The sequence below is a fragment of the Streptopelia decaocto genome (assembly GCF_964273445.1).
Source record: "Streptopelia decaocto genome assembly, chromosome: 2".
Taxonomy (NCBI): Eukaryota; Metazoa; Chordata; class Aves; order Columbiformes; family Columbidae; genus Streptopelia; species Streptopelia decaocto.
Genome location: NC_138655.1, coordinates 102,048,726 through 102,068,301, shown reverse-complemented (window position 1 = coordinate 102,068,301; position 19,576 = coordinate 102,048,726). Strand labels below are relative to the sequence as shown.

The following is a 19,576-nucleotide window of genomic DNA, read 5'->3' as shown; positions in this document are numbered from 1 at the left end:
ACTTTGGTCGGCAAATATAACCCCTTTAATTTCTTCCTGAAGGAATTTAAATAAATCTAAACACCAGCTATTTTTACAGTTCTGCAGTGTTTGGGAGCCTAAGTTGCACTCTAGGAAACCACTATGAGTGGCATCACATGAACACAAAGCAACAGTCACTGTGTCAAGTGTGAAATATTTTGAATCTGTAACACACAAACTCCAGCAATGTTGATTCATTCTCTTCTCCTAATGAGGTCTGTATGGGTTTGTAAGAACTACTTGATACTGAGTCTGGAGCACTAAGACTAACTTAAAATACTAAAATATTAATGTAAAAACTATGTTGCTTTAGATCGTATATCAGAGATTTTTTTTAAGAGCTACATTACTATCCAGAAGTGAAGTACCAACATCATTCACAGCTATAACAAATCTTAAAGAATTGCTGACTGCTGTTGATTCTAAGGCCCTCCAGCCCAAATCCAAAACCAGAATCTGACATCACTGATACAAAAATCAACAATTGGATCGTCAACATACCCACGATAGTAGGATTCTGCTTTGATTCTGGAAAGTATTCCAAATGTTCCTAATGTATTAATGTCTTCTATTTTGACATTTTCCTAGCCCTGACTCTTACAAATGCTTGAAACAAAGCCAAAAGAAACATTGGAGTCCATTCTCTAGTACTTGGTAAGTTTGGATTCAGTCTCGTAACCCCCAAATTAGATGCAATGGTTACAGAAAACAATATTGTCCTGTGTTCTTTGGTAGCAACTTGGTAATAGTGGTATGTGGTAGCAGCACTATAGGCAGAATTGGGAAGGTTTTTTCAAAACCAACACACAGACTCCCAACTCAAGTTTTTGATCAAGAACCAAATGCAATTTTTTGTGAGATTATAATTAACTCCTGTCACAAGAATACCTCTCCACAGTCAATGACTGACTTGTACTGATTTGTATTTGGTTTTGCATGCACAGAAACATGTTTTCTTGAAAATTTTCTCATCCATTGCACTTTTTTCCAACTGTTCCAGAATCTAGGAGGGAAAACCAGTAAAACGAGCATGTTTATTCAGGCAGATAAGGCTTTATTTCTCAAAGGAAGCAGGATTCACCTACATGTGTGTATATATATATGTACAGTATCTTTACATACGTATGTATATTTACGTGTATTTCTACGCCGTTATATATAGATTTTGTATACTTATATATATTTAAATGGATGTAAGGCGGGCGGGCAACACAAGGCTGTCAAACAGCAGGCGCAGCCCGAAGGCGCGCGTACCTGAAGAGCCGGAGGGCGCCGGGCAGGGAGCGCTGGACTCCGCGCAGTGAGCGCTGGACGCTGCGCAGGAGCGAGCGGCCCGGCAGCGGCTCCCCAGCCGCCGTGCCCCGGCGGGGGACGTGTCGGGCTTCCCAAGCGAGCGGCGCGCAGGCGCCTCTCACACCCCAGCCCCGGCGAGATGCTCTTGGACGTGAGAAGGGGATCGCCCTGCCTTTCCTTGCCTCCTGCTTTGTCTCCGGCCCCTCTGCCTCACGTTTGCTCATCTTAGCCCAGTTCCCTGCCTGGGTTTCATTATTATTTTTTTTTCCTTCTTGTTGTCGTGGTTGTTTTTTTTTTTTTTTTTTTTTGTCTCAATGTCGCTCACCCCCGGAGAGGCTGTTTGCCACCCGCTCTCCGTAGCTCCTGCTCCTCCAAATAGCGGTATCTGAAGGGAGACCCGCCTGTTGATTATCCCCCACTCCCCTTCGCTTCCACCCACCATCCCTCCGCTTGATTTCAAACCTTTGGATGGTGTTTTGGTGTCATTAGGAGATTAACATCCCTGAAGCACCGGGGGAGGAGGAGGAAGAGGGTGGTGGAGGGGAGAGAGAGACAGCAGGCAGGAAGGTTGGCATATTAACATAAGTGAGGCTCTCCTCCCGCCGTCCCAGCCATCGCCGGCTCCTTTGTAGCAGCGGAGCGGGGCGTTTGCCGGCGCCGCGGGTTGCGGCCGGCGGGCTGCAGCCGGTGCCCGCGTCTTCGGAGCTGCCGCGGCGGGGGCTGCCGGCGGGCGTGCGGCCGCGGCTCCTGCTCGCAGCCCCCATCTCTTTTATGAGCAGCGAGGCGCAGGAGCAGCAGCGCGGGACACCAGGAAGAGCATTTCTTCCCCGGGGTTTATGAATGGCACTGACATGGAGGAAATACCGTTTCAGAAAGTCAAGACCAAGAGGAAGAAGTGCTGCCACTGCTGCTGTTCCGCGCCGGCTGCCGCGGCGGCGGGAGCGGGAGCCGGGCTGGGGGACCCCCCTCCCTTGCTGCTGCTGGATGCTATCGCTTGCGAGGACGAATTTGACTGCAAGGAGCTTGAGGCTCTCTTCCAGAGCTACAACCTAAAGCTGGAGCAGACATCCACCCTTAAGGCGCTGGCCGTCCTCATCGTGCTCACCGCCAGCCTGGCCCTGGTGGAGTTGCTCTCCGGCCCCAGCCTGACCATCTCCAAAGGCTCTCACCCGGTGCACTGCATCATCTTCCTCTCCCTCTTCATCGTCACCAATGTCAAGTACCTGCAGGTCACCCAGCTGCAGCAGATCGTCAAGCTCACCTTACTCTTCAGCTTCACCTTCTCTTTCCTCTGCTGCCCCTTCTCACTCGGCGCCTATGGCATGGAGCCCCCCAGCGCCCCCGAGCAAGGCATGTGGCAGCTCATGCTGGTCACCTTCGTCTCCTACTCGCTGCTGCCCGTCCGGACCCTGCTGGCCATCGTCTTCGGGCTGGTGGTGTCCGTCTCCCACCTTATCGTCACAGCCACCTCCGTCAGTGCCAACCGGCAGCGGCTCTGGAGGACGGTGAGAAAGGGCCGGGCCGGGCACTGCAGCACAGCACAACCGCGCGGTGCGTGCCCGGCGAGCGGGCGAGGAGGGGCGGAAAGGCGCGAAGGGGCGCGGAGAGCGGCCTGGGGAGCGGCATAGGCTCCATGCCGACCCCCAGCAGCCAGACGGGGTGGCGGCGGCGCCAGGCGGTGTTTTCCCGGTGTGGAAGGGACGAGCACGCACCTGTGCTTCAGGCAGTGTCTGTAGCTCCCGGAAGTTTCCGGGAGGCAGAGTGGGATAGGAAGGCTCTTAGGAGAGGGGCTTTCTTTCTCGAAGGAACACCGGGGACAGGGTAGGGGAGCCAACACTACTGTTTCCATGCTGGGGCAGATTCAGGGGCACCGCATGCACGGTCAGTGCAAATTCAGTGCGTATAAATAACACCTCTTGGCTGAGTACAGCTTGGCATAGATAATAAGCTGTGTGTGCTAAAAACACTTCGATCAAGTTGATTGGTATCCTCGCCGTCTCTCTCAGCTGTAGACCCTTCGTGCTTACAGCCGATCTCAAGGCGGGGCGGGGGGACGACGCTCTGCAGAAGCGCTCTGGAAGAGGTGGGACACTCAAACGGGGAAACCAACCTCGCTGTTCTCCCAGCGAGCGCATTTCAGTTTCCCCAGGGCAGCTGCTGCCTGCCCGTCCACAGGCAATAGCTGCCATGTCAATGAACTTCATAGCGGTTCCCTTTCTCCTCTGAATTAATCCAGGAAAACCTCCCTCTGCTGCTGCACTCTCTCCCCTCCCCCGAGTAGCTATTTATAGCCCTGCAGGGCTTTCTTCTGCTCCCGTGGCCTGATGGGCTGCACTGGCAGGGGGAGGAGGGTGGAGAGATGGACGTATGGGAGGCGCTGGGACTGGGAGTCGGGGTTTGTTGCTTAAGGCCCCGTTATGTGGTAGGTGTGAACCACTGGGAAAGACAAATTGGAAAAAATTTTTGTCCTCCCTCGCATTGCATTGATTATGTCAGCCCTCAGGGGAAGCATATGGGTTCTGGGGTCTAGATTGGTGTTAAACAACAGTTTAATGCATAATTGAAGTACTTAGTACATTACTTCTGCTTAATCCTGGCTTGAATCTCCATGGCTGTGTAAGGCTGTGCTGTGATGCTAGGATGCGCACAGTTGGCATGGACATAAACGCTGCCATAAGCAGAACTGTACACCATTGTGCCCAGAACTCTGAATTCTTTCTTCCTCCTTACATTCTTGCACAGACACACACATTCAGAATGACATACATGCACATAAAGGAGATACACAGGGACAATCAAAAGAGTGGGGTTACTGAGATGAACAGGATTATTCAAGGCTTCATGCTGCTTAGCTGGTGGACAATAAATTGTATATTTTGAAGGGGAAGAGAGAGATAAGCTGAGCTTTATGATTTACCCAGATAATCTGATGTCTATTTTTAAATGCATGATTTAGAGTTTCCATGAGAGGGAAAGCTGCTGAAATGCAGCAGCACTGAAAGGACCCCTCCTTAAAAGTATCCAAAAGGATGTTAAAAACTCTAGAATGTTTCTCTTTGAGTGAGGCTGAACATAGCTCTTTTTATTGGAGTACCAATTAGTCCTTATGGGAGTCCAGGCTATCCTGGCTGTTCTGACACGCAGGCAGATTTTTCTTGATGCCAAGTTGCAGCTCAATGTAGCACCTCCTGTTCTAGACGAACAACATAAAGAAGCTGACAATAACGTCTGCTCACTAAATTGTCTAGCCAAGGGCTTGAATGTGAAACACAGAAGTCGTTTTTTTCTTTTCTAAAGAACAATTTTGCAATGGTTATAAATTTAAAGCCAGGGAAGGGCCACATAATCTGAATTTGATTTGCCTGGCCTGAGAGCAGCCTGAGAGTAGCCCAGCCTTTTTTGTAAAGGCTAGAATGAATGCTGGCTTGCAATCCGGATCTGCTTCCCAGCCACTGAATTTTATCATGATTATCCCAGTGCTTGTAAACACAGCATGCAGTCAGCCTGTCAGTGAGGCAGGACTGCTCTATGCAGAGCTGCAGTAGCACGAATCGCTCTGTTCTTTCTCCCAACCTCTTAATCCCCAACTCCAGGCAAATGGGTGAATTTAAATCTTTAAATAAAAATCTGCTGTATCTAGAAATGCAGAAGCACCTGTACCATCCACTGAGGTCAGTGTGCCACTAAAGAGGCCTTTGATTTTTGGGCAATTCAGGCAGGGAGTAAATTTTATTTTTGTTTAGTCTGAGCCTCAAGAGAGCACAGACCTAGTAACTTCCATTGAAGTTAAACTAGCAAGTTAAATTGTCAGTAAGAACAAGCACTTCTTGTTGTTCCAAGTTCAAACCATTCAAAGATGGGCATAGCCAAGTTAAGGATTTTGTTCTGAAACGGGCTTTTGGATGCACATCTTCCATTCCATGTTATGTGAGGACTCACCATATGCAAATCATTGAATGCCAAGAGCCTCACTGACTTCAATAGTGCTGAATCAGACCCTGAGTGGGTCCTACGGTGTGCTTAGAATTTCCATGTATATGTATATAAATGTACAAACACTTCAGCATATTAAAATCAATAGACAAGCTCATTGTGAGGGAAGTTTGTTATGAGGTCTACATGGTAAAGCACATTTAATTTGCAAGTGATAGTTTTCTGACAGCACGGTGTTATCTGTGGGTGGTCTGTGGAGATCACAAGCTCATTTCTTCCACCTCTTCTCCACCATTAGATGTCATGTCATGTCATGTCATGTCATGTCATGTCATGTCATGTCACATTGGGATTGAGACTCAGGTGTGTGTAAAAGAAAGAGCAGAGGAAGAACACAAGTGCAGGGAAGCAAAGACAGCTGGAGAAGTAACATGGCAGAATTTAAGATTAATCTTTCCACTCACTATCTGTTTTTTCATCGAATGAAATATTCCAACCTGTTAATCTGCCCTGCTAATTTCTCAAGACAAATGTTGTGATAGACAAAAAGTAAATATAAATAAGAGGAATTTTAAAATATGCAAAGTACTCGTGGGCAACCGTCATGCCATTTGGAATAAGTTCATGGCAAAAGGCATGCTGACGTCACAGCTGGTTGTATGTCATATTTTATACTGTGATAATGATATAAACAGTGTATATAAGCAATAGTGTATTGGTCATGTTAGCTGGATTCTTTCACTTCTTTTGGAGTCATGGAACAAAGTGCTCTTGTCATGTAATTTGGCAAGGTATCCGCAAGCAGCTGAACCTACAAATGAAGATTTGACAGCTTGGACTCTAGTATTTTTTTCTTCTCTGCACCTTTCAGATGTAAGTTAGGTGCTTCAGAACAGTTACAGAAATATAAAACCCTGCGCCAAGGAGCTTAGTCTAATTTTTGTTGTGATGCAGTGAGTGGGTGTTAGAGGTATTAAGGCCAGATGGGGTGAGGAAGGCAAAGACTGCTCACAGAAATTACTCAGTGGTGGCATGTGCACAGTTTCACGACTTACTGTTAAATAACTTTTTTGGTCCCTCTAAATATTTTTCCCCTTTGTGTTTTTTTGTTTCATTTTTTTGTTTGTTTGGTTGGTTTTTTTTGTTTGTTTGTTTTTAATATATACTTATTTCCAGAAAATTCAAAAGCAACACCAGCAAAGTGCCCTTACATATCACAGAAATCTTTGTGAAAAAGCAAATCTTCTGTGAAAGCCAAAGTTCCAACATGAGTAACAAAGAGCAGAGGAAGGGTGCTATCATGAATTAGTGATTTTTTGTTTTCCAGCAGTGTGTTGAAATAAATGTTGTCGTATTTTTCTAGCTGTATTTTAAACTGATTTAATGCATTTATTTATTTATTTGTATGATTCATACTTTCATTTAATCAGCAAGTACCAAAATGGTAGTGGAGAATGGGGTAGACTATGAAAAGGATAATGTGGAGGAAGCTGGTGACAGTTGTTTAAAATAATTTATATAATACTTACAACTTTATCTTAACTCTTTGCTTGGTTAGGGTGATAGCAGTCTGGAATATCACAAGGAGTTATCATTATCATGCCAAAGTTAATCCTGTTTCTGTTAGGGTATAAAATGTAATTAATGAACACATCACTGACAGAACTTAATGTCCACACCTTTGTCTCACACAGAAGGTAGGGTCTAGCAGCCTAATAAAAAGGATTGCAAATCAAAGACAGCTCAGCTACGTTGTTGTTATTATTCGGTGCAAAGATCAGGTTTTCTCCTTCATGCATATGAAGTACTGCTGACGGACAGTACTAGTTCATTCTCTGTGGTGCTTTTAAAATATGAGTGTCAAGAATATCTCTAGTATTGCAAACATATCTATGCACTAATATCCTGTTTGAATTCTCTGGTTTTGTCTCTTTACAAAGATTGGGACCTCTGTTCTTAGAGATTCTCAATATCTGTGTGTAGTTCTAACTTCAAGCTGACATTTAGTCCATATTAAAAGATTGAAAAAAACTTTTTTTTTTTTCCTAGCTAAAGTGAGATTTTAATCTTCATTTATGGCATGGGGATTGCCACGTATTGACCACAGTGCTTTCACCTAGGGGCTGAAGTATAGGATTTTCTGTGGAATATAGATCTCAGTGTCTTTTTCCATGTGGAGATGAATATGCTTTTGACTTCCTGAGTCTGCAAACTGCTGACACTGCTACTTTTCATGGGTTTCCAAATAATAACAGCATGCTGATGGTTCTGCATGCTTGAGAAACAAGAAGCCTTTAGGAAGCTGGCAAGAATCATACAAACTTGGAGAAATAATAGATAACAATTTATTAGATAACTTCAGTTGTTTTTCTCCTTTTTGCTCAGGGAGAATACAGCTTCCCTGCAATGTATGTCACCATATTCACAATCTTATAAGAATTAGGGTTTTTTGGTAGCAGTTCTTTGCAATGATTTGTCATATGACCTTTGTATGGACATCTGTGGCTAGTGTATTACTGTTTGTATTGCAATAAAACTTGTGGGTCCCTGTGATGGACCAGATGCCTATTAACTAGTGCAGTGAAGAAATACATGACGAAAGGCAGACTTTCTCCTTGGCTCTACCTCTTCCTCTCCCATTCTGTTCCATTTGGAACAAACTTCCAATGAAAATATAAATTGAATTTGCTAATGGTAAGCTCTGACTGACTTGTCAAGCTAACATATCTTAGTCTTGTTATACCTGAAATCTTGTTTATGGTCAAAGAGCAAATGCAACTTATACAAAGCTACAATTTCATTTATTTATTTATTTATTTATTTATTTATTTATTTTAGTGCAGTTGAAATCTTAACCAGCTAATCAAAGAATCATTAACATACAGGATCCCGTTATTACCAAAGAGGGCTTCTATGCAGAAAATATTTTAATGATAATAAAGCAGCTAACATTGCTGCACACCCACTTAATTTCTACCCTCTTTCCTTGATGTTATGCTCACCCTTCCCCTGCTTCTCCAAGTCTTGTGGTTGGTGGCTTCATTCTTCTGGTGGTGTTACCTGTGTTGGTAGCATCTGGAGTCCTTAACTGGAAGGAATGGGATGTTCATGTTAATGGCTTCTTCTTTTCACTAGGGTCCACTTGGGGACATATTTATAAGTTTGCTAACATGCATTCCTTGTTCTTTATTGGTCTACAGCTCCATGTTGCTTCTAAATTTACTACATATGGTTTCTTTTATGTATGTTGGAGACTTGTTCTTTGTTCTTTTTGTTACACCTAAACCCAGTTTTGTCCATCTTCAGGTCCGCATTTCCTTAATTGACCATTGGTGAGTCTTTTTATAACTATGGGTTTTGTCTTCAGTATCAAGCCTGTGCTCCATCTTTTGTAATTCCATGCCTGTACTCCTCTACACCATCTCCTGTGTCTCCACTTCTCCAGGCCTCTGCTATGTTTCCATAGGCCTATATTTCTGCACACTACATCATTCTGTTATAGTCATAAAACTGTTGTGCTAACATATAAAGATAAGCAAAAGTAACACAAATCAGCTACAGACATTGGGTCAGTTAGAAATAAAATGCTGTTAGGTCTAAACTGAGTAAAACAAAGTGCAGGAAGGTAAAAAAATGTAGCCTTGGAAGCTAAACTTTTAGCCCAGATCAAGACTGACATGCTTCAGAGGTCTTGCAAACTCGCTGCAAAGCTTATCGCTTTATATATACCAATGGCAATACAGTAAGAGCAATAGTAGTAGAGTATTCTATGGCTATATGGTTGCAGTCTTTGTTAATATGTGTGTGGTTTAGACTGCCTGCATGTATCTTATTGTTTTCATTTTAATGCCAACAAAGTGGGTTAAATGGTGGCTTCATTTCAAAATGGTAAAATTTTATTGTCTAGACCAGGGGTATCAAACTAATTTTCACCGAGGGCTACATCAGCCTTGCGGTTGCCTTCAAAGGGCCGAATGTAATTTTAGGACTGTATAAATGTAACTACTGCTACATTTATACAGTCCTAAAATTACATTCGGCCCTTTGAAGGCATTTTAGGTATATTCAGTGCTAAACTCATATGGGAAAATTTTGAGAATAGTCAATACTTTTCCTTGATGTGATCTGCCATTTCTTTTTCTGGATTCAAACTTCTATTTTTTTCTCACCGCCTTGTTCTCCTCAGTTATTATTACAGTGCAGTGTCTTGCTGGACAGAACCGATGTAACACAATGTATAGCTAGTGCAGGTTTCAATTTATTTTCATCTACTTTAAACACGGCCGTGAATGTCTTCATGTCTATAATAGATGGCCCTTGTCTGTTTAGGTGCATTGCATTCTTACGTGCTAAATTCTACTGTTGCCATGCTAGAAAACATAACCTAGCGTAAAATAATGTTTTCTGTTTGTTACGATTAGTTATCATCTTGTGCTTTCTTAGATTCAAAAGGCCATATACTTTTGTCTACCCTACAGGAATAAAGTAGTGCAAAACATAACAATGTGGATAGCATGTGGAGATGAGCCAGAACAGCATGGTTCCTTGTTTCTAAGCTCTTGGTTGTGTCAATAGTGGATAACTGTTACAAAGTCTTTTATGACTGTGGCAAAGGGATGGCATGGTTTTGTGCAGGTTTCAAGTTGCCATTAATTCATAATATGTTACAAGAAAATTTGATCTAGGACTTAAAATGTTTGTAATTTGAAACTCTTGAACATTGCTGACAAGAAGAAATCAGGCAGTATTAAGTCCTGCAAGACCCTTGCTGTTGGGAAGGGGAGGATGCTATCATGGATGAGCCTGAGAGACCATAAAAGAGTATAACGTAATCCATATGCTTTGTTTTTATAATTCTGAAGTATGTGATTTCCTTTCTTACTTTCTTCCACTCGTAAACTTTTCATGGAAGAAATTGTCTTTGCTTCAAATATTTATGATATGTACCTGGAGGAATTTCAGGAAACAATGTAGTTAACTACTCTGTCCACCTGTTTGTTCTGTGTTTGGAATAATTAAAACTAACACTATTACCTTTCATTTACTGAAGTGTAATCTGGGCAAAGCACTGCCCTTCAATGCAGGTTAATACAATGTACATTTTAATTCATATAAATGTACAATAAATATAACACAGGAATAAATATTCTATATGAACTTTTCACATGAGCTCTTTCCTGAAAGAAATAAATTCACCAAACACATTATATACACAGAAAAACTGTTTTCTCCAGCAGGATTTGAAATAGTGAAAAATCCAAGAAATGTGGATCTAGTGTGGCTCTAAGGCAGGTAATAAAGTGAGACAAAGCTGTAAGAAATATAGTTATTTCTTAAGTTATAGTTCAGGAACCACAGAAGTCCTTTGTCATTCAGAGGTACATGTTGCGAGAAATTATCTAAGTGTGGCTAAGGTGAAAAACATTACAGAACAATATTCCACCATAAAACCAACTTTCAGATATTTGTTCTGGAGCAAGATGTTAATTACTGGATACAGTAACAAGTGGCTGTGTATCCTCCTGTACAACTTTAGAGAAGTAAACATAATTAACTGTTCTTTACAGTGCTTATCACATAAAATTAAGGGGTGTTTCTACCCAACCTGACAGTTTTTCTTTTTTCATAGGTTGCTCATTTATACAATACAATAGCAGAGAAATATTTTTCCATTTCCATAAACCCTGCTTATGATTCTGTCTTAGAAGATGAAAGTAATTATCCACCCACACATTAGGATACACTAATAAACTCAGTTGTAAAAGAGATTTACATAAAATATATCTTTAATTTAAAGTATCAACAGCCTGAAAAAGAATACTGTGCTTGAGCAGAACTTGTTAAATTTGGTCATATGAAGCTGAGAATAGGCCTATGCCTTCTAAGTAAAGAATGTTTTTTTTTGGTTGTTATTTGTTTGTTTGTTTTTCTGTACAGAGTTTATCTGTGTGAAATACAATGTGGTAAAATGAAGTTTTGCGGTAAATTGATCAATGTTAATTCAAAGCTGAAGGATATAGGCCTGAGCCTCGTTTTAAACACCAAAAATCATCTCACAGGGCTTTGGGGAGATTTACACAATGTGCCAGGAATTCTTCTTGCCAGTAATAATTTCATCCCAGAATGATTTAACTAAAAGGGCACACCATTTAATATGAACTCTGTAGCAAGTCAAGATCTGTTTATTTACCTCATGACATTAAAGTAGTAATGATCATGGAAAGGAACATCTCCTTAGGGGCAAACAGGCCCCTAAGAGAGAGAAGCTACATTAAGATCAAATTTTCGCTGTCGCGGGTTGCCTCTGGAGTCTACTTTGCAGACTCCTGGTCACTGCTGTCATAGTATCTCAGATTTGGATGCTAACTCCTCGTTTGGGATTATGGGCCACAGAGTTTAGATGCTATGCTCCGGAGATTAGGGATGACCCCCCGTCAATGTCCTGTGTGATTCCTGGTACTGTACTTTGCAGCCATCACGCTACTTTAATGCAAATCAGCTGTAGGGGGGCAGTGGGAGTTGAAGAAACATGGTGTTTAAGTCAGTGGTTGGATTAGCTACAATGAGCGCTCTCTCTGTCATTCATCTATGCTTTGAAATATAAGGAATGATGATGCTTTTTGAAACAGAGAAACAAACTGAGTGTTACCTCAATGTTCAATATGTGTGTTTCCCCTTGCTATCCCCAGTTATGTAAATGAGAGTGGGGAATGATAGCTGTTTGAGTCTCCCCAGAAGGAAAGCTTACATTAGCTTATTTGGCTTTCTCTATGCAGCCCTCTCTCTTTTTTGGGTGGCAGTAGATTGAAGAGATTGCAGTCCAGCTTCATCTGTTAGTTGAAGTAAACTGCTTTATCAATACACCATTACTTCTTGCTTACACTGTTAAAAAGATTAGTCTGATTTTTTCCTTTGAAGAGACCACAGCCTGAAGAGGGAATTCTTATTCTAAACTGCACTTTACAACATCAGTTAATATTAATACAGTGGCTGAAATGGCTTTGGTAGGAGGGTAGTGTACTTTTTTAACTGAGACTGCATGCTGTTCTAAAAACTGATAAGGATATTCTGGAGTATCCTTCACTGAAAAGGATGATGATGTTTAAGAGGAGAGAGTAAGCTTAATTTGCTGGACTGTCAGTTCCATTGGTATTGCTAAATTAGAAATCTGGAAGAATGTGATTGACAAAATTGTTTGGCATGGCTTTTTAAAAATTCAATAGCACTATTTCTAAGCCTTATTTATTGCCTGACAGGAACATTAAGGGTATCATGAATGAGTTCCTGAATACCTGCTGACTATTTAGTGCAAATCTTATGTGTAGTTAATGTATTTATTTGGTGGGCAATGTATAGAGTAAGCTATAGAATTTTCCTAGCTTCCCCATGGGCAAGGAACATGAAAAATGCACCTTTCTTACCCTTGGGTTTTAGAGGAATAGGCTGAAAAAATTTACAGTTAGTATTTTGCAGTTAGGATGAATAAAAGTACTGAAATGGGCAATAACCACTTGCAAAGCTATGAATTATTTATTCTCGATCCTTAACGGATATTTTTGTAGCATTACTAGTTTATCATCAGAGGACCTAATAATTTTTTTTAAAGTTTTGCTTATTTGCTTTTTTTCTTTTTCTTCTGCTGCTTTTGTGCAACCAGGCCCTGTCAGTTTTGTGCTGACTGTTCTAGTTCTTGGTGCAGTGACCTCTACTGAACTTCTCCCAAAAGAGAACATCAACCAGATAAAAAAGAGAGAACATTCTCTTGGGGTGGGGATGATTGTGGAAAGGAGGTTGATCTTTCCTAATTTCCCTGAGGGTGCACAACTTTCAGGCCCAGGACTTCATCTTGCTCATTGGTTAATGAGCCTACACTCATGAACCTTAGTCCCAAATCTCTCTGGTGTCATTTGCAAGAGCCCCATTTCTCCAGCACAATAGTGTACTGAAGAACTGAGCTTGGCTACTGATCACAATGATTTTTCCTTCTCTTGGGCAAAAGATATAATATCCAAAATAGAGAGAAATTGTCTTTCTTACAAAATTTCTTATATGCTCCTGAAGTTGTATTTTGAAGTTTGCTTAGAGTTGCTGGTCCTCTGTAAAGGTAAGGATTTGACGTGTATATAATCCATTATCTAACATTCTCAAAGAAATTTTCTTTACAGGGAGATATCAGGTGCTATATTGGCTTCTTTTCCCATGTGTATGATAGTTGCTGCCATTCCACTCATAAAAAAAAGACATGACTGAAAAATCAAAGGCTTAGAACTGCTTTGTAAAAAACAGCTGATAACCTTTTTCTGAAGTTGTAATTAAAAAAAAAAAAAGTATTCCTAAAGATGACACTGCTGAGTTATTGTAATCTTACTGTGCACGATCCTAAATGTGGATGATTTTATTCAATGGTACAAACCTTGAAAAGGAGGTTTATGTATGTTTTTCTCCTTATTGCAATTAAGAGGTTCAAGAATGGAGCTGTATGAGGAAAAGGTCCTTTCTTCTTTAGAGTCACAGTTAAAATTTAGGTTGCTAAAGTTCATTTTCCTCTACTATCTAAAGATATTTGGATGACCTACTAAAATGTATAAGAAAGACTGATGCTGACAGTCCAGTTTCTGAGATGCAAATGCAAATTTTTTTATGTAACATCACTGTTGGTAACTCAGCAAGCCCAGTAAACTTAAAGTTGTTTTGTTAGTCAGTGGGCAAACATGAGTGTTGTTTTGCTAAGATTGTTTGTGAGGTAATATGTATGTCATACGTGGAATTATAATGAAAGTTCACAGGGCCTCTGCATCGCTGGTATTAACATGTATGACAGAAGAATGTGGGGCAAACCTCTTTTCAGCATATTACAGAGTCTGCTGCTGTGTTTGACTTATAACTTGTTGGGTAGATACCATGATTCTTACTGTGGGAAAAGTCACAATGACTGTAAATCAGTTGCAAGGGAGAACTGAGGGCTTCGACTTGTGAGCAAATGACAGTAGTGCAACATCTATTGTAAGCAGGCATTGGCTATGCATGAGCTCATTCTGTGACGTACTGCAAAGTATTCTGAGGTTGTGGGTTTTTTTTTTCCTTTAAGGAACCCTTAAATCACCTGGAAACTACCAGGTACAGTAGTTCAAAAGTTGGCATGCAGAAGGCTGTCTTGGAATACCGGAAGAAGGGAAAGCCACTAGAATGATCCTCAGGAGAAAAATTTCTCTCTCTAGCATCTGGAGATCTCACAGTTGTTTTCAGAGTTGATTAAACTATCTGCTGTTGGAAAGCTTCTTGGGACCAGTGTAGATATCAAAGGTCTGCTGATGGCCTAAATGTAATAAAAAATCTCTATTATATACCTAGATGTAATATAATCAACAACTGTAGATATTTCTTGGTATTATCAGTCTGTAGACTGAGCAGTTTCTGAATTAAGTTCCGTTGGGGAGTTTCATGTGACAAAGGAGTAACATAGGAAAAATAGGATCTAGTTGCCTTTCTTAGTCTTTGTGCAGTAGGTACAATACTTTATGTCTTACATCTCTCCTGGCTTCTCTTCAGGGGACAATTTCTAGTCTAGCACATAATTCCTTGGGCATAGTGAAGAATGGAGGAATATAATTTTTTTTCGAGACAAAATGACTGAGATGTAAACAGATGCTAGACTTCCTTTTAATAATGAATAAACATCAGAGGTCTGGTTCCACCTTTCAGTTTATGGATTGACTTAGTCCTTTTAAAATTGATGGACACAGAAGACTGCCAGTGTTATTCTAACATAATATCAAAGACAAGAAACAAACTGCTCTTTGTGCTAGCTTGTTGATGATGCCCTTAAGGTCTGAAGCACAATGTTACAGCATGGGGTGCTCCATGTACAAACCCTAACTCATGTTTATACCAGTTGTGTAACATGTGCAGACAGACCAGAAACTCCAGCAAATACATATTCTTCTCTGACTCAATGAAACTGGAAGACAAGTCTTTGTATTCAGAGGAGGAGGGCCTTGGTGGTACACCTTGGTGCACCATGTTTTGGTGCATTCACTTTTTGTGCTATGGAGTCACTCCTTCTATACTAGGTCAGCCGTGCCTGTGCCTTTGGTAAGAGTAGGTAGTGCTCCACATTGTCCCACCTGAGGCATGCTTTTGGGAATCTGTCTGTTAGGCTTAGCTGTGTGAGCTACAAACTCTGTCACACAGCCAGGTTCATTTTGGCAATACAGCCTTCTCCGTTGTAATGTCTCTCTGTGTGAATCATAAAGTGGCATAAAAGTAGTAACACACAGGTAGATAACAGGAGAGGTAACAAAGCCTGGTGATAACTGGTGATATCATCACATCTGCTGTTTATGTCCTGAACAGTAAACCTGGGAACCATTAGCAGGTGTGATAACATGTGATGCTCAAGTAATGCCCTCTGACAGGAATCAGGAATCTCTAGTGTTGAAAAACAGCACCTAGACTTTGTTCATACTCCAGGAACATCAGATATCCAGAGCGTAGTGGGAAGGAAATCTTATAGGTGAGTGATTAAGGTTTGAAAAATAATTAAAAGGCCAGCTATTTCTTTCTCAGTTTCCTAAAGAAGCTATTAATGGCTTAGTTTTACTCTCAGCCATATTTTAAGTCATTATTACCACTGAAAAAAGTAGTCCCGACGATGTGGATATGCATCCCTGTTCACCCATTTTCACCACTCACACACAGTTGAAGCCCTGCACTAAATGAGCCGGGGAGTGAATGCAGGTTAGAACCAGCTAGTCCTGTTCACACCTGCATGGGCTTCTGTGCTGGCATGAAGAGGCTGGGAATATGAATGAGTAACCAATGTGAAAAAGAGGGCAGAAATGTTTTGGTGTTTGTTGTGGGTTTTTTGTTTTGGTTTGGTTGTTTTTTTGTTTGTGTTTTTTTATTTGTTTATTTGTTTGGTTTTTACCATTCTGTCAGTTTATATCCTTGTGTTGTAAGAGCAGCTGTGTTGTCTTCACTGCTATGTGAACTTCAGTGGAATAGCAGTAGCCTGATGGCATATTTTGTAAATGCAGCCAAACTTTTAACTTTATAGCTAATCACACGTGCATTGGTTTAGATATGGATGTTTGGAAAATGGGTAAATCAGGTGATATAATTAAAGGTTGTGTTGATTTCATATAGCCACTAAAACAATGTTCTTAATTAATGGATCCTACAACAGCTTTCAGGTGCCAAACATTTATAAGCAACTTACAAACATAAATTAGTGTTAAGGACCAACAATCATATTTTCTTATATTTCAAAAACCCTTTAAAAATAATTCAAAGATCCCCACTTAAGCCATTTATATAGAGGGACTAGTTTGTTAAATGGTACCAAAAGAGGGAGGTGACTTTTTAAAATGGCTAGAAGCAAATAAATTTTTTTAAAGATTTAGAATTCCTACAAGATGACACATTAGGTGTATTTAAATGCCCAGCCTCTTCATGCCAGCATAGAAAAAAATTCTCATAAATAATTTTTTTTATCTATAACCAGTATGGTGGACTCAGTGAGTGAATTGCAGAACCCGTTAGTTCTGGAGCAGGTAATGATGTGTCTGGTGCCCAATGTAAAAGATACTATATAGGATTTTGATATGGGAAATCAATGGGCTTTGCATGCTAGCATGGAAATCTTGTGTGAATATGTTATTTCTTTCAAAATGGACAGAAACTATCTTTGCTGCATACAAAATAGGCAGTTTCTATCTTCTGTTATTACTTTGGATGTGTTTGGATCTGAATACCTGAGTTACAAAGCAGGCACTTGGAAAAAAAAAAAAAAAAAAGGGCAATCTTATTTTTGATAGTAAGATGACACCCTGTAATAATCTGTACTTTTCAGCACTGCTACATCCATAGAATCATGGAATGTCCTGAGTTGGAAAGGACCCACAAGAATCATCATGTCCAACTCCTGTCCCCGCATGGGACAACCCCACAGTTCACACCATGTGTCTGAGGGCATTGTCCAGTCTCTTCTTGAACACTGTCTGGCTTGGGGCCGTGACACCTCCCTGAGGAGTCTGTTCCAGTGCTTCACTACCATCTGGGTGGAGAACATTTTCCTAATGTCCAATCTAGACTTTCCCTGGCACATTTTCTTGCCATTCCCTTGGGTTATGTCATTGGTCACCAGAGAGAAGAGATCAGTGCCTGCCCTTCCTCTTCTCCTTGTCAAGAGCAGAAGGAGATTCACAATATATTTAAATTTGTTTTGCAGTGTCTTTCAGGAAGAGGCTTTGTATAGTACTGTAGTTGCATGTATTCAAATAGAGATGTCTTGCAGCAAATTATTGGAAAACACAAAAGAGTACTTGCTGAAAATTCATGATAGAATGCTTTAAAATACTCTGTCCTGAAACCAGTCTGACTTTGCAGTAGCGTCGCAGGGATGAACTGCTTGCTTAAGATGCTTCTTTTTCAATGACTGTTTTCTCATTGCAGCTGAGAAAATAGTAACTCAAAGCAAACAAGGGATTGCTCACAAACCTTATGCATCAAATCCTTGGCTAAAATTCAGCTTGTCTTATTTACCATTGAAGCTATGGTAATGCCTACAGGTGTCAACTTTGATTAGCTTCTCAACTCTCTGCTTGCTGTACAAGTGCACAAATAACAGGCAATCCGTTGTCCTCTGCAAGACATGGCAAAAACAGAGTAGAGATAGAGAAGCAAGATGAGTTTCTGAAACTCAGAGGTCAATCAGAATAGATTGTGAGTCTCCTTACTCCAGGTACTCTTGTCTGGGCACAAGAATTTCATAAAATAAAGACTTCATATTAAACATTGTAAAGCCGCAAGGAACAGTTTAACATATTTCCAATTACTCTGGGCTAAGTCATACTGCCATGGTTTCTTCTGTTCACTTTATTTGAGATGAACCTTTTCCTCTAGTCTGCATGACTTGGGGCAGGATGTTCATAAAAGAGTGAGGAGTTTTATGTTACAGTTAATTGGAGCACGTTTATGAGCCACTTAAAGTTTTTTTTGATGTATTTTCCTCAGTAACTTGGTTATCAGCTGCACAAGATATAGATGAAAAGTTCATTTTGTTTACCCAGAGCAATGACATGAATGTAGACAACAAAGTATAGCTATTTATCTATATATATTTTTCCAATAGTAGTGGGAATTGTTTCACTTCATTTTTTCTCTCTTGGGCTTAGTGAGGCTACAAATATATTTTTGAATAATTTTCCATCACATTTTAGAAGAAACAAGGTGTAATTTTTACATTTTAATGGCTATTCATTACAATTCTGTATCCCAGATATAATGTTGAGATAAAGATGGATGGAGTTATGCCAGAGCCTATTTTATTTTCATTCTGATAATGCTAATAAACTAACACTAAGCATGTAGAATCTGAAAAATGGATGGCCCTTAAATGCTTTTTTCTACAAAGATTTTTTAAATTTCTGTTTGGCATTTCTAAAGAAATATTAACAGGCTTTTTGGAGGCAGTACACTGGTATACCTGCAGAGGATTTTGGCTTCTTTTTGCTCCATGACATAAAAGACATAGATGTATTAATAAGATATGTGTACCTGGCCAAGTTGAGAGGAAGCTTGAAGGAGTCAGTAGCTAGTCAAACAAAAAGAAGAGGGAAGCTGTCTTGCATCCATTGCTAGCTGATGGTAATTCCCAGGAGCAGCTTCACAAATATTGTGAGTTAGAAAAAATCTTACTATGCACATAATGAAATTTTACCTGTTGCTGTATGTTTGACAGAACATGGATGGAGTATACTTTAGCAGAACGAATCAAAATGATGAAAGAATAGATTAAAAGTTTATGGTGTGAGGAATGTAAGTGGCTTTGTTTTATAAAATATTGTGAAAAATTACTATTTCCCTCCTCTTGTCTGCTTGCATTTGTGAAACTTTCACTGTGCTTATTTTTTGCTATTTGAATATTACATTTGAATATTGCAAATGCTAGTCTAAAGTATACAATCGCCTACACAAAGATAGAGCAGATTTATTCTGAAAGTTATTGAAAGAAGTATCCTGCCTGATTTCTATTTTTTCTCTTTTCTCAGTAAGTTTTCCCCTCCCAAAGGAAATGAGTCACAGGACTCTTAATTTCTCATCTGTCTCTTTTCCTTGTTAATGTTCTTGCATAGACCTCTCAAAGATTTTCCCTGAACTCATCTCTTCAGCATCTGTATGACTAGGAGAATTCTCTGTTTTTTATATATTTTCGGCTTTCTTTTATTACATAGGTGATTAATACAAAATTCTGCATTCCTCAACTCCTGCTTGTGTAAAACCCTCAGAAGAGGAATCCACCTTGGCGCAGCTTCCATTTCTTAAACTT

General features: G+C 40.4%; 1 protein-coding gene across 1 annotated transcript in view; it reads left to right on the top strand.

Annotated features, from left to right (window-relative positions):
- The first annotated feature begins 1,114 nt into the window (after nucleotides 1-1,114).
- ADCY1 (adenylate cyclase 1) overlaps nucleotides 1,115-19,576 on the top strand; it is a 146,264-nt gene continuing 127,802 nt past the window's right edge. The window contains exon 1 of the mRNA XM_082045793.1: nucleotides 1,115-2,819. Coding sequence (XP_081901919.1) covers nucleotides 2,151-2,819 — 669 coding nt within the window. The 5' untranslated portion in view covers nucleotides 1,115-2,150. The remainder of the gene's footprint in view (nucleotides 2,820-19,576) is intronic.